Below are 16,315 nucleotides of genomic sequence, written 5' to 3'. Positions count from 1 at the left end.
AAAAAATGTACAGGTAACTCGCACGGAACACGATCTCACGGAACGCGCTCGCAATTATACACGGTAAGGGCTGGGATACATATAAGACAACGTAAGATTAAAAAACCATTATGAAAACTACAAATTAACGCAGGAGAGGCCTTTGAAAGATCAAATCCTCGAACGTCACCGCAGCGCGCGGTTTGTTTTGATTACGTGACGATCTAGGCGGGAAATTATTCAGTGAGTGAGACATTCCCGAGTACAGTAGCACAGTATTTGTAAGTTAAATATTTACAGTACTGTACTGTTCTGGTAAGTTTATGTGCAACTTAAAGTACTATTAAATAACGTTAAAGCAAGAAATAAAGTCTTATAACCAGTTTACCTGATAGGCGTCAGAATATTGCCTTTTTTATTTGTTCGTTTTTTCCACAGTGCTGTTCAGTATTTGTAAGTTAAATATTTACTGTTCTCGTATGTACTGTACTTGCAAGCACTTAAATAAAGTTAAAGCATTAAATAAAGCCTTGTAACCAGATAACCCGAATTATATGATTACCCATGATCGGCGTCGGAATATTGCCTTTTTTGTTTGTTCGTTAAACTCTTACTGTACTGCTTTTCTACAGTACTGTATTTGTAAGTTAAATATTTACTGTTCTGGTATGTACTTGTAAGCAATTAAAGCATTAAATAAAGCCTTGTAACCAGTTAACCTGATTTATATGATTACCCATGATCGGTGTCGGAATATTGCCTTTTTTTTTATTTGTTCGTTAAAGACTTATAATAAGAGAAAAATACATTTTTGTCTTGGTATCTTTACCTATTTGCTCAGGTTTGCTGTAATGGTTTGCAACTTGTAGAAAACTGTGAAAACTGTCGGGAAGTGAACGAAAATCTGGGACATGACCTTGACTTCATCGTCTCATGTATCATCTGTCAGTTCACCACCGGCTATCGTGATGAGTGGATGTACGATTTTTTCGCTCGTGGCCATGCCTAACCACACATAGTTACACCCATTATCTCGACCCAGACAGAAAATACAACCTTTTTCCTCCCTTGCAAAACACAAACAACCACCCTGTTTACGAGACAGCAATATATATTGCGAAAATAACGAGGTAAAATGATAAAGATGAACGTAAAATGATTGAGAAAGATGAACATGTTATGACGGAAGAAATACGTTTTCCCTGTCTGTAAACGTATTTATTTCTGCTTTGTATCTGTATTCGTAATAATTAGACTTATTGTTAGTTCTGAAATTGCATTACGATTCTATTTTTAGCCATTCTCGTGGTGTGGGAGCTGGAAGTTGTGACACAACTTCCTTATTGCTAATCGGACTGACCCTCCACTTTATTCTCCCGTGGCAGAGTCTAGCCTTGGAGGACGTGCAGTTTTCTCATTTAGGACTGAAAATTCAACTCTTTCGCTCCCTTTTCCAAGCATGGGCACAACGATAACGTAAAAAATAACTCGAAACTACCATAAACATATATCAAAAAGGTGAAAATGTATTCATAACATTTTTTTTTTTCCAGCCATTCCTAACAGATTATGTACTGAAATCATTCGATATCACAGTACTGCATTTCTAAGTTAAATATGTACTGTTCTGGTATGTACTTGTAAGTTAAAGCACTGGTACCAGTTAACCTAATTTATTACCTATGATCGGCGTCGGAATGTTTCCTTGTGTTTACGTACAGTATTTGTGTGTTGAAGTTTTGCTCAGGAGTACTGTATTTGTGAGTTATAACATTAAATGAACCTTCTAACCACTTAAAGTGCTTTCTAGTGACAGATAACAGCAAAACAACACATTTGGGGAGTCTAGGGAGCATAATACGGAGTAGTTTAAATATACGCGATTTCGCACCTAACACGGCACGGTAGGAACGAAACCCTCGTGTTCCGTGCGAGTTACCTGTACCTGTATAGTAAATGATGGTAATTTGCATTTTATTTTGACATTGATGAATACAAAAGAACTGTATACATTTGTTCTGAGGAGTTAACCATTTGCACTGGAATAAAATGATCAGATTGTGCAGCGTTTGTGATAAGTGGGTGCTTAAGAGATGTAGTGGTGTTAGAGGTAGACTGCAAGATAATGCAGATTTCATGTGTGCGGTGTGTCAGGTAGAGCATGTAGAGCTTGGCAGGTGCAAAAGGATTGATCTTGCCGGTGAGTCTCTTGAGTTACTGGAAGAGTTCTGTTATTTGGGAGACATGTTACATGGTGGAAGTGGGGCTAGAGCTAGCTCTGTGGCAAGAGTGAGGAGTGGTTGCAAGAAGTTCATGGAGCTGTTGCCACTTTTGACATTGAGAGGGTTTTCCCTTTCTGCTAAGTGATCTTTGTATGCGGCATGTGTTAGGAGTGTAATGCTGTATGGTAGTGAGACCTGGGCAGTAAAGGAAGAGGATATTCGCCGGCTCAGACATACAGAAATGGCAATGATTAGGTGGATGTGCAGTGCATCCTTGAGTGCGAGACCTGTGGGGGGCTAGGTTTATGATGGAAGAGTTGAGAGGTAGGATGAGACTGGAGTGCATTGGTGTTGTGATGAGGAGAGGTAGATTGAGATGGTTTGGGCATGTGGAGAGGATGGGGGATGATAATCGGGAACAGAAAGTGAGAAGTTTTAACGTTATGGGTGTGGTTGCGAGAGAGAGACTGAAAAAGACTTGGGATGCGGTCACTGAGTGTGACCTCAGGGATAAGGGACTGAATAGGGAAGCTGCCAGAGATCAAGCAGCATGGAGAGTCGCCATTAGGTGACCAAGGCCAACACATGCAAGCATGTTGGAAACTTTGAAAATGAAACAAAACATTGGCAACCTGCAACCTTAGATAAGCAGGAAGAGCAAACATAACTAGATATATTTTCAAACAATACCTCAGATTGGTTGGTATTATTTTATGAAACAAAATTAACTGTTATAATTTTGATTAGTACATGTGAGAGTTTATGATAAACAGCACTTCATGATTTCTAGATTTAATGTTTCCAGTGTAGCCTGTATCTTGGTTATTTATGGTTGGTTAAATTATTGCATTTTCCTTCCTTCATTCCAACTTATGGAAAAGCATTGTAGACACTTTTAACCATTGAAAAGTATTGTAGCCAATTTTAGCCAAGAGAATCTTAACAGTGGCCATAGAGGGGTGTCAGCCTTCATCTTTGCCAACAGTGTCTTATTCTCATAGTCTAGGCAGTGTCCTATAGGAGTTGCCTGGCAAGGACTGACTGGCCAACTGCAGTTATCCTGTACATACATACATACTGTACGGACACCATCTAATCCTGTGTTGCCCCATGAGGAGCATAGGACAACAGGGCTAGGCAAGTTGGTCCTGACATCGAAGATGAGAGTGACCAGCCTCGCTTATCCTTGAGTGGCATTATGTGAGCAATAAACCCCAACCATCCCATGGATATAAACCTACACAGGCTCAGTCTGACTAGAGTGCCTTAATTACCCACTAAACCACCAGACACCATAGTTTCTTTGGTTATATGGTTACCACCCAGCATAGTAAATGGTTTCCTGGTTTACAGGAAACAATTTAGCATGTCAGTCAGTGTAGAGTCACCTGTAGACAGAAGGAAGAGGAAAGAAGGAAGGAAAGGAGGAAAGGGCACTCACCCAAGAGCAGCACCACATTGAGTGAGTGGATGGTAAGCACCCTCACCAACTGATAGAATTATCTTTATTTTCCACTGAAGAAAGTTGTTGGTACAAGATTTACTTGTTTGTATTGTCTACCTTCACACCTCTCTCTCCAGGCACCAGATTTGGATGATGTTCGAGAATCAGTGAGGCAGGGAGTGACCAAGGTGGCAGGGAGACTTGGAAACCTTGCCAACAATGTTATGGCTTCAATACAGGTAAGTTGCAGTATTGCAGCATTCATTTACACTGTCCATCCATCCATCAGTCAAGTCATTCATAATTTCCTTCATCCAGCTACTAGGTACTGACAGTCCATATTCTTATTAACCCCTAGGCTGCAGGTGACCCTAAACATTTCCTATGTCCATGGTGCAGGAAAACCAGTTAAAACAATTGTGTTTTCATCATGTGTTTGACCCACTTATACCTAACCAAACATGATAATATTTTAGTCAGACAAAGTTACATTCCACACTGATGATTTGCAACCCACTTATCAAGCAAAAGCATGCAGTAGGCATGAAAAATGACCAAAAACCACTATTTCATGTGGCTCTTCTGGAATGTACGACGCAGTCTACTGATCGGTGGCTGTATGCAGCCGAGGGATTAAAGGTTCTGTTTCAGAGTATCTCAAACTACTGTCAGTTGGGGGATATCAGCATCACCGTTACAAATAGCAGTTTACCATGGACTTACCCCTTTACTTAGAAGACATCTTTTTAGTTTATTTTTGTTGTATCCAGACAATTTTATTGAGTTTAAGGGATACATTTTAAGTTGGAGGGATTTGATATACATTAGCTTTCTTGAGGTCCATTATTAGATGTTCTTCCAAGGTTGATTAAAATTTGTGGTGATAGCCGAAGTAAAATGTAAATTATGTCACTGGAATGAAGGGGTTTTATTTATTTTTATTTTTTTATTATTTTTTTTTTTTTTAAGGAAGAGTTATAAAGATTATACAGTTACCCTCATGCAAGTCTACAGTCATTTGTTTGCCTCAAGATGGCATTTGCACTTGTCAGTGCTGGAACAATGGTGTGGTGTTGGAGTTCAAGCAGCAAGTGAAATACAGTAAAGTGAAATAACTACCAGTTTAGGTTAGTTGGAAACTTGTTTTTAGATCTTTTTGGGGGGTAAGTAGCAAGTGAAGTGCAGTGAAATGAAGTGACATCAAGTTTAGGTGAGTTAGAAAGTTGGTTTTAGAATTTGTTGGGTGGGTGACCCTTGGCCAAAAAGTATCCCCATTGAACCCGTTATAATGGATTTTTTGAAAATTCATCCTCATCTTAAAAGGAGGGCATGCTGTACTGTATCTATTATCCCTAACAGTTTTTAGCAACTACTAAGGAGTAATTAACTGGTTTTGACACTTGCTTAGTTTCTGGCCCTTAGGGAACTTCAGCTGTACCATGGCCAGCACCAGCACAGTGGCTCCTTACTCCATTCTGTCCAGTGGTATTTCCACTTTATTCTGATCTAAAGATTATTTTTTTCAGTTTAGGAGAGTCTTCAAATAGAAGAGTTAGTTCTTCATCAGTCCCCTTTACTATTAGGAGGCTTTTCTATCTATTGCCAGATGCCTCAATCCCATTTGGGGTGGCCACAAACAAATCGCCTCCAAGTTGCCCTGTCCCCCGCCATTTCACTGCCCTGCTCCCAACTCACACCCCCCTCTCTCATATACCTCTCCACCCCCATCTGCAGTAGTATGAATAGATTTACAAGTACTTTATAGGACTGAAGGGGTTAATCCATTCAGCCCAGGAATGCCATTTTCATTTTACTCTTGCCATATCCTGACGGTTTTGTTCAGCTTAGGTTAGACTTTTTGAACTGGAGAGGTTGGACAGAGCCATGATGAACCTATTCAGGACAAGAGGCCTTTCCCAAGCCAAGTAAAATAATGTTATAGCAGCAATGTAAACTAAAGGGGATATCACCTGGATTCAACAGGTTAAGAGAAATCATGACATTGTTTGCTGTCCTATTCCTTGCTGATATTTTCCTGCAAATTACTTATAAGCTGTCACAGGTTTAATTTTATTCACCATCATTTATTGACTTGTTCTGCTCTAACAAACCTACTTCACCCAGCCCTCAAATCCAGCTTTTTACCGTACTGTACTAATTTTTGTCGATTTATATGATAGGTACTTAACATAATTACTTCACCCATTCCCCAGCTGCAGCTACTTTGAACACAAGCTTTATATTGTACTAACTTTAGTCTTGACTTGCGACATTAACATAACTAGTTCATCCAATCTCCAAATCCAGTTTAAGGAATACCGCTTTGTATTAACTTCTGTCATAATGTATTACAGTGTACATACTTAAACTACTTCGCTACTTTAATATAACTACTTCACCCAGCCCCCAGATCCAGCTGTTAGGAACACCAGCATTATACTAACTTTTGTATGTGTGTGTGTTTTTCCCCCAGAGAAAATGATGACGCTCTTAGACTAGTAAGTATGGCTTAGCAAGTACATGGCAGGTGGAGGGTGCTGTAGTGTGTGGTGTTTTGGGCTAGTAATGTACAGGCACTGCTCATTATAAGTTGTTTATATATATATATATATATATATATATATATATATATATATATATACTGTATATATATATATATATATATATATATATATATATATATATATATATACTGTGTATATATATATATATATATATATATATATATACTATATATATATATATATATATATATATATATATATATATATATATATATATATATATATATATATATATATATATATATATATATATATATATATATATATATATATAAAATAAAACCATTTTGCTAATTATGTCTTCAGTAAAGTAGACAATAAATGCCTGTTAAATTTCCAGTGGTATCTGTGAAGTTGTGAAATAATAAACTCATCCCTTACTTATAACAAAGACTGCCTATATTCTGTTGGTCTATTCTTCCTACCTCCAGATGACTTTATTTATCATATGGAAGACTCTTTGAAGTGAAGGTGTCAATGAAAGGTGTATCCAACCCCCTAAATTTGATTTTTTTTTTTTTCCATTAAAATTATATTTAGCCCTCTGGAGGGAGAAAGAATGATATACAGTATTTCCTCATTATGTGCGGGCCTTTTTTTTTTTCTAAGAAGTCAACAGTAAATACAACAAAATGCTCATTAAAGTTCATTTGCTACTTATGAAAGTTGATTTGCCAGTTTCCACTTCATTAGAGTACCAGTTGTACGGAAAAAATTATGTTATTTCTCACTCAAAGTCTTGGATATATGTAGGGATACTGCTATGTTAAGTGAAATTACTTAAGTGAAACATACTTCTGGTTCATGAGGGAAAGGTCAAAAAAAGAAAAAGAACAAGAGAAAATAAATAAATAAAAACTTCAAAACAACTTTATAGTGATTTCTAAGTAACTGTAAGTAAAGAAAATTTACTACTTTATCATCAACTTAATAATGAAATAACATAGAGAAATGGCTGTACATGAGGACTGGCAGTATTTTGGAACACATCCCTGACTTTACAGCAAAGGCCACTTTTTCTGCCCCCCTCCCTTCCTTCTCTGTGATGGTAGTAAATTTCCTTTTTTGTATGATTAACCTCAAGTCATAAGTTCCTTTTCTGCATTATGGATTTTATTTTAGCTAAATCCCAAGTGTTAATTTCTTTTTCTGCATTGTGGCATTTCTTTCAGCATGATTAATCCCCCTGTGATATTTTCCTTTTCTGGATTGTGATGTGTATTTCAGCATGATTAAACACCAGGGGATAATATACTTCTTTGCATTGTGATTTGTATTTCAGTATGAGTAAATGCCAAGTGATAATTTCCATCTTTGCATTGGAATTTTTATTTCAGGACCAGAAGTTTTATGTAAAAGAAAACTTTTACGTAGATTATTTAACCCTTTGGCTGAGGTGGTTTTCCATTGACTAAGTAAAATTGTCTGTTACAAGAAAAATTGGAAAAAATTGTGCCAACATTTGGAAAAGTTATTTATTGGAGAGATCCAGGTATGTGTAAATTACAGTATAATTCTTCCATTTGAACAAGGCCTTACACTGTGATTATGGTACACATAGTACAGAACTTTTGTTATCGGAACAGTAATTGCGTTGGGATTTTTTTCATCTTTGGTGCCGTAAGTTTTTCATGACCCTAGTTAAGTTGTTCACTGTTAGCCAGAATGAAATGCAAAGAAAGTAAATTGCAGCTAAAGGTGTAATTGCCTGATTGCTTACCTTACATAATTAGTTATGTACTCTATATTTATTCTTAAATGGCATTGTAGGCTGCATCTATATTTATTGCCTATGTCTGTTGATTTTGTGTTGTTCTATTACAGTGTGTAGTTTTGTCATTTACAGTATAGTGTACTGTTTTCTGATTGGTACACAGTGCCATAGTATTTGAAAAATCCATCAATTTATTATGCACTCTAGTAGGAAGAGTAGGTTAAACTGCTCTTAACTACCACACTCAAGCGTTGGTAAGCAGATGGAACTGCCCTTGGCATATTAGGAAACTGTGTTGGTACACTATAATTGCACCTAGTGGTTAGGACACTCCAGTTTGAGTGATGGACTTGCACAGAGGTGGCTGGTAGTAATGCCATCAAGGGAAGTACTTCATCTACCCTTAAATATACTGGCCTACAATAGCGAAACCTTGGCCTCTTCACTTTGAAGAGGATAACTTTAGAGTGGAATTAACCTTTACACCATAGTGGGGCCTGAGTCAAGGACCAGCCACAAAATATACCCCTCTTCCTCAGGCATTCATTGTTGGCACTTTAAGCTGGCATTTTAATTTTATGAGGGTATCTCTGTTGTTTAGTATTTGGGAACATTTTGCCTCCTGCAGTCTTGACACTTACTCTGATCCAACTCCACCTGTTGGTAGTTATCTCTCTTCTAGCATTGTTTTGTCCCATTACATATGATAGTGACTTTATTAGGCAAGATTGATGACAAAAAATTTATATACTGTATCAGTTTGGCAACTTGGGGATTAAGTGTGGAGTGTAAACTGGCAGTTGAAACTGGTGTGGCGCAATTAAGAACAGAATGTGCAGTGTTAAACAATTATAACTCACAGTGCAAAGAATTAAGTGCAGCACAACACTGGATTACTGTGTGTGCTTCAAGAGCATTTTCTCCACTGCCCGAGCCTTAGAGGAGGCACAGATGTGCTGTAAGTACCCTGTACACTGCTAAATATTTTCAATACTCGCTTCTAATTCCTCATTCACTGGTTCCTTTTCATTTATTTTATGCTTTATGTCCATTATTGGTGGGAATAGGGTCTTAAATAGATGCTATGCATGTCCAGTAGGGAGTTATTTAGGTGGCTTTCAAAGTTAGGCTGGGTTAGGGTCCATAAGTACCAGTCCAGGAGGCAGGGGCCCAATATCGGACAAAACCAACTCCTGGACATGCCTTTGGCTGTATTACGTCGGATATTAAAGGGATTACTGTATCTCATACTGTGATGCTAAAAAGGGGGGCAGGGCAATAATTGTCTTTCACAAGGACAAAGTTTAAAAAGTCAGGTGTGCTCTGATCTGTGTTTCTCTGTGGTGAAATGGAAAGGAGGGGGGAGGGTAAGGGGCAACTGTAGGAACTTTTTTATCTTTAGAAGTTGCCATATGACCTTTGTTGCCCATAATCCAGGGTTTTGGGAGAAGAGTAAGAAAACTGGGGAATAGGTTCTCCTTGGTGCAGTAGGTCATGAATACAGATTTGATGCCAACAGCCAGTGCCAGAAGGGATTAGGATAAGCTGAATGAGCAGTCCAAGACTTTGTTGCAGGTTGAAAATGTCTCCAATATGCCACAGTATGTGTCTGTGGCAGACAGGACAATTTAACTCCTATATGTGTTCTTTCATAAACTGAATAAAATTATGTGGAGGTAGCAAGAATTAAGAGAGAGATGGGCCAAAGGAGTTGATGCAGATTGTTTCTAGTCCCTTCATGATGAGAGGCTTTGCCTAGGTTGAAGGAATTAGTCAGGAGGCAGGAGGAATGTAATATAAAAATAAGTATCATTGTACTGAATGGGTTACCATTGTTCTCTCCCTTAGGTGCCGTTATGACTGCCTAATAGTGTTGTTTGTGATAATTTTTCACCGTAATTTACGCGTGGTCTGATGTTCTTGCATTAAAGAAATGAAAATCATGTAAGCACATGATACTTAGTACTGTAATACTTGCACATATACAGTTTAGTAACTCCTGGCATGGGACACTGTTACATGATGACACCTGTGTATCTGCCCAGTTATGTAAATGTCCCTCACCTCCCTCATCTCCCAGGAGGGGGAGGATGGGCTGGAGGAGAAGGGTATGTTCAGTTTTCAGTCCATTGAGTTCATGTTCAGATGAGCGTGGGGACACAACAGCAACAACAATAACAACACTCAGATGACAACTGTGATGTCTTTTATATAGCAAAGTGCTGTAATTTATTCTTGCCACTGCTAGATGATTTTATTCAGCTTAGGGGATTCCTCTCTGAGTGAGGTGATTAAAGGTTAATTACATACTTTTTAATGTTTGGCTTTTCCTGAGCATTCTGTTTTACCCTAATTATGCAGTGTTTCTTCTTGTTTCCTCTTATTCTCCCAAATTGTGTTGTTGAGCTTTAGTTAAATGTGTTGCTGTATTACATTGACTTCCTCATACTGTAATGCGTTCAGTGGACTGTCTGGAATATTGGTAATGGGTTCTGTTAGAGAGTTTTTTGTAGTCTTGTGCTGTTGAGTTTAAGAGTCACATGCTTGAACCTGAAATCAAGAAGTGGGATGCAAACGCTAATACTGTATTTTGATGATGATTTTTGAAGTACTTGACAGTGATGGAATGTATTAGAGCGTATTTGGTCTTCCTGTATGGTTGCTGACTGCAGTCTGTATTATAGGATACATGCTGACTATATGTAATAACAACAGCCATTCCTTAAATGACTCTCAAAAATTGTGGTGGTGCACTCGTCTTTGTTATTTAAGGTTTAAGCTTACAACCTTAACCCTTTCAGGTCGTAGCTAGGTCTGTACGTCCAATCTGAAAAATCTTATTTTTTACCCCCCAAAAATCAAGGTTTGTACATAAAAAAAATAATAATAATAATATTCATGCATAAGGAACCGATACGCGTCTCTCTACGAAATAATATGGCTCTACTTTCCATACAAGAGCAGTAATACCAATAGGAAATTGCATAGTAAGTGGTGTGTGGTCTCACAAATAAATGCTTTTCTGTATACAAAATGATAGAGAAACACTCCCACCAAGTTAAAATCATAAATCTGTGTTTATTTCTTCTCAGTTGGATTATCCAATACCCAGGAAACCAGTAAATATTTAGAAAAATACAGGTAACATTCACCAGCTTCCCGTCAGTTTTGAGACAGGTTAATAGGTGAGCCATGATCGTGGGCAGGAGACCCGCACTGATAAAGCCACAATCATTGCCAGGAGACCTGAAGGGGTTAAGGCATATATTCTCATCAGTTAAGGAGGCTTCCTCGCACCTCTTTCATGTACGGTACAAATTATTTTTAAATTTCTGTTTAAGGCCCCTAAAGCTTCTTTTATATGCTATTTACAGTATACCCACTATGTTGATAAAAAATTAAATAGAAAAGCAAACAAAAGTAATAAAGTGTAATGTGCAAAATGCATTATTAAAAATTGCTTAGGAAGAGTTGCTGGAAAACCTGGTAAGCTGGCAGAAATATGGATCACATCATCCTCAAGGTTCAGTACTACAGTTTCATAAATCTGACTTTAAAAATGGTTTTAAATTTATGATCGTATCTGAGTAGAATCGTGAATGTATGTGTGTATAGATAATTATACGTAAGTTGTGCACAGACTTTGTGTAGGCAGGTGGCAATATATTGAATAATGCTGTGTGTATAGATAATTATATGTAAGTTGTGCACAGACTTTGTGTAGGCAGGTGGCAATATATTGAATAATGCTGCGTGTATAGATAATTATATGTAAGTTGTGCACAGACTTTGTGTAGGCAGGTGGCAATATATTGAATAATGCTGTCTTTCATGAGACAGTTTGAATTCAAAGTCACCAACTCAAGATCATGCATGACATCCATAGATTGGTTTGGCAAAATATTTTTGTTTTTGTTATTATTATTATTATTATTATTATGACTATTATTATTATTATATAACCAAATTTTGGCACCTGGTGATTTAGTGGGTAATTATTGCGCTCCAGTCGGATTGAGCTGAGAAGCTTTATATCCAAGGGCTGGTTGGGGTTGATTGCTCATGTAATGCCACCCAGGGATGAGTGAGGCTGGCCACTCTCATCTTAAATGTCGAGACCAACTGCCTAGCCCCGGGCTCCTACGCTCCTCTTGGGGCAGTGTAGGATTGGATGATGGATGGATTATTATTGTTACCAGTATTATTATTATTATGATTATTATTATCATTATTGTTTTTTAATAATTTATTTGTAATGGAATTGGAGAAAGCATATGACAGGGTGGATAGACAAGGAATGTGTAAAGTATTAAGAATATGTGGAGTAAATGGGAAGTTCTTGAATGATGTCAAGAGTATGTATGAGGTGGCTAAGGCTGCAGTGCTTGAGAATAGCAAACTGAGTGAAAATTTCGGTTTGAATGTTGGATTGAAACAGGGATGTGTCATGTCCCCAAGGTTGTTGAGTCTGTATATGGATAGGCCTATAAAAGAGGTACAAGGAATGGCAGTGGATGTTGAAATGAGAGAGGGCAGTGTTTGGAAACTCCCTGTACTGTTGTTTGCAGGTGGTACTGTATTGTTAAGTGAAGATTAAGGGGAACTGCAAGTCTTGGTGAATGAGCTTGGGAAAGTATTTAAGAAACTGAATCTAAAGGTGAATGAAGGGAAAAGTAAAGTTATGGTCTTGGAGAGAAATGAAGCCACTGAATATACAGTGAGGCTAGATGAGGAGGAAGTGGAAAATATGAGTGCATTTAAGTACTTGGGGTAGTGTGATGAGTAAGGATGGAAGTTTAGAGGGTGAAGTGCTTGAAAGGGTACAATAGGGTTCTTTGAAAGCAGTGATAAGGAATAGGGAAGTGAGCATGGAAGTAAAAAAGTCGCTGCATGACAGTATTGTGATACCAACCCGAATGTATGGAAGTGAAACTTGGACCTTATTGGAAGGACACAAGTCAAGAGTGAGAGCAGTAGAAACGAGTTATTTGAGAAGAGCATGTGGACTTATGTGGAGAGACAGACTGGCAAATGAGGAAGTGAAGGAGCGTTGTGGTGTGGATGCGGATGTGATAGAAAGCATCAGGAGAAATACAGTGAGGTGTTTTGGCCATGTGGAGAGGATGGAGAGCAAGAGACCAATGAGGAGAGTGTATGTGAGTGAGCTGGAGGGGGGGGAGGGAGGGGGAGGCCGAGGATGAGGTGGAGAGATGGAGTGGAGAGGTATATGAAAAGGGGGGGTTTGAGCTGGGAGCAGGTCAGTGAAATGGTGTTGGATAGGGTGACATGGAGGTGATTTGTTTGTGGCCACCCCTTACGGGATTGAGGTGTCTGGCATTAGATAGATAGATATTGTTAGTTATCAAAGTAGGTGCCCATCCAGATTAAGTAGATGTAACTTTAACCCCTCCATGCCGGGCCATTTATGGGGCGGTCATTCTTTCACTACGTGCATTTTTCTGAAAACAGCCTGTTTTCAAACCTTGATATCTCAGAAACTTTAGCAGTTAGGGAAACAAATTAAAGACCATTTATTCATTACTCAGTAGCTCTTCTTGCAAAAGAAAGCATCCCCAGCCTGTAGGTCATTGCATTGATGAGTAAGGACGTGATGAAGAGGAGTAGTTTTTGGCATGCAAAGGCGGATGTGAGCATGCGGCCCTGATTTTGTCTTCACTCTCAACATGATAACTTCTCTGTTACTAGATAAACTAGACGCAGTGACATCCTAGGCATGCCCTGTGGTGCCATGACTGAGTCCTTTCCTAGTATCCTTGGAAAGAGGCTTAGCAGGGGTAGATGAGGCAAGGTGTCCACGTGAGGCAGGAACGTAATCAGACGAGAGGTTTAAGAAATTGTCCTGCACCTGGCATGTTCACTGAGACGACTGAGGTATTCTTGCCTCGGGTGGGAGGATTCACTGCTGAACCTCTGGTGACAAGATCAAGTGGCAACCACATCAGACTGTGTCGCAACAACACTTGTGGTTCCTGCTGACACCCAGTGGCCTACCACCACCTATTTTGCGTTGGTCCATACCGACACCCGGTGGTTAGATGTTAAGGCATCAAGCGAGATACTCAGGTGTATAATGGTTAGAGCACAGCACCACCTGCACAGTATACAGGGTTAATACTCTGAGTTTACCATCCTGACGGGAGAGAACACACTAAACCAAGCACAGTTAGTACTTGCATGTCTGCTGCTTCTGTCTGTAAAAACATTTTGTTCATTATGCTAAATTTTTAAACCCACCATTACTTTCAAGAATCATTTTTAAGTTGTGGTACTGTGTTGTGCTGCATTCAGCCATTCACAACTCCTGTTAGTTAACAGCTGAGAATTACAGCAGCTGTCCATAGTTGGGGATGTCTTTATATTTTATTGGCATCATTCTCTGATGCAGGCTTGGGTAAACCATTTTGAAACAGGAGGGTTAGGTGTATCTTAACAAAGCCCTTCAGTATGAGAGGCCTTTACTGAGCTGAATAAAATAATCTGGGGGAAAAAAAAAAAAAAATCACATGGATTCAAGGGAGTCAGTTCTGAGCTGCCTATACCATAGGACTGTTGTGCTCCACTTATAGTTATTGATAATCAGCAGCATGAAACTATAGCAGATATTCACTGATGTAGTTTTAAAAAATTAATATAGTTTATACTGTATAGTTTTTAGGTAAATTTTATTGTGCATATAAATGTTTTGGCATACAAATGTTTCTGACCAAGTACTGTGTTGTGCTTACAGGATCGATATATGTGAGAGGGTGCGAGTGGTGGCAGGAGGGATGGAAGCTGCTGTGGGAAGTGCCATGCCGCCTCTCACCTCACACACCGCACACTACTCTCATGATAATTCTTCCTTGCCTCATGTAACTCTTCTTCCTGTTCTTTCAGCCCGTTATGCTTTCCACCTCATTTTATGTACCATACAGTAAGTCCTTGTTATGAGTCACCTTTTTTGATGTTTTTTATGCTTAGTCTACAGTAATTACAGAACAAATGCTTGATAGCCCACTGAGACCAGGGACATCTTTTAAATTTTATTCTTGCCATTTGACTATTTTATTCAACTTAGGATAGAATTTTTGAGTTGGAGGGGTTGGATACAGCCTTTGTTAACCCCTTCAGTACGAGAGGTCATCCTGAGCTTAGTAACATCATTTGGTAACAGTAACATAAACTGTGAATTATGTTGCCCAGATTCAAGATGTCAAAGATCAGTTGCTGTCTGTAAAGCTGATCTACCTTTCTTTCTTTTTTTTTTTTTTTTCTCAACTCTGGGCATAGGCTTCACAGCCTGCTTTTAAGGTCCAGTAGTCCTCCTACGTACTGCACACCTCTACATGTCACCCACCGTCCATACTGAATACATGCTAGGGCTGTCTCATGCAGGACTGATGTATTGGTATTAGCGGGGGTATTTTTACAACATGTCGGTAGGTCTTCTGGTAGATCAGTAAAGTCTGATTTTATGAAATTCAAATCCTTAAACTGTTCCCTGCCCCAGCGGGATTAGAACCCAGGTCTGTTAGGACTGCAGGCCAACTCTACCAATTGAGCCACTGAGTTACCCCATGTCATAGTGACAGTTGTGTATAAATTCTTGTGATATTTTAAAACACATACCTTAATGATAACAAGGACTTCCTGTACTCTATGCTTGGATGCATAACCACTTCACTTTGATGATGTACACTTTATTTTATTCATGCTACCTTCATACTGTTATACAGTATTTAGCTTAGACTTTTTGAACTGGAGGGGCTAGATACTGTTTTAATCAACCTTCAATACAAGAGACCTTTCCCAAGTTGAATAAAATTATCTGGAAGTAGTAAGAAAAGATTATAGATACATCACCGGATTGAAGGGGATTAACCTTACATTAAAAAGGGGAAGGTAATCTAATTTATTATAATTTTTGAAGCACATGACAAAAATAGAATATGTGTGACTGTCTACTGTATATTGATGCTAAATGCAGTCTGTAATATGGCATGCAGATTATTCATGTCTAGTAACCAAAAGTTACTTAAGTGTCTGTCAAGAATTGAAAGAAGTTTACCTTCCCCTTTGAGAATTGTTTCAAGCATACAGCCATTAGTTTCAAGTCCCTCCCTCCCACATTCCCCCCCCCTCCCACATTCCCCCCCCCCCTCCTTTTATTAGCTCACTTCTTTCTCTCTACCTCTTGCCACTTTTTTTCTCTTCTGCATCTGTCCCTTTTTATATCCTGCCCTCCTCCTCCTGATCTTCCCATTTCTGTAATAATGACAGTGTTTCCTTTTCCTCATCTCCATGCAGTATTTTTATTCTTCCCACTCCCTCATTTTTGACCATGTTTCATTACTCCTTTACCCTCTTAACCCCATCAGTCCATGGACATAAT

General features: G+C 38.7%; 1 protein-coding gene across 1 annotated transcript in view; it reads left to right on the top strand.

The window, feature by feature from the left end:
* Positions 1-15,166, top strand: part of ArfGAP3 (ADP-ribosylation factor GTPase activating protein 3) — a 48,878-nt gene extending 33,712 nt beyond the window's left edge. The window contains exons 12-13 of the mRNA XM_080285600.1: positions 3,783-3,884; positions 14,672-15,166. Coding sequence (XP_080141726.1) covers positions 3,783-3,884; positions 14,672-14,686 — 117 coding nt within the window. The 3' untranslated portion in view covers positions 14,687-15,166. The remainder of the gene's footprint in view (positions 1-3,782; positions 3,885-14,671) is intronic.
* The last annotated feature ends 1,149 nt before the right edge of the window (positions 15,167-16,315 follow it).

Source organism: Coenobita brevimanus, chromosome 107 (assembly GCF_032717465.1).
Source record: "Coenobita brevimanus isolate Jiangsu-jjx chromosome 107, ASM3271746v2, whole genome shotgun sequence".
NCBI lineage: Eukaryota > Metazoa > Arthropoda > Malacostraca > Decapoda > Coenobitidae > Coenobita > Coenobita brevimanus.
Note: the sequence above shows the minus strand (reverse complement) of the source record. Positions and strands in the feature narration are given on the sequence as shown.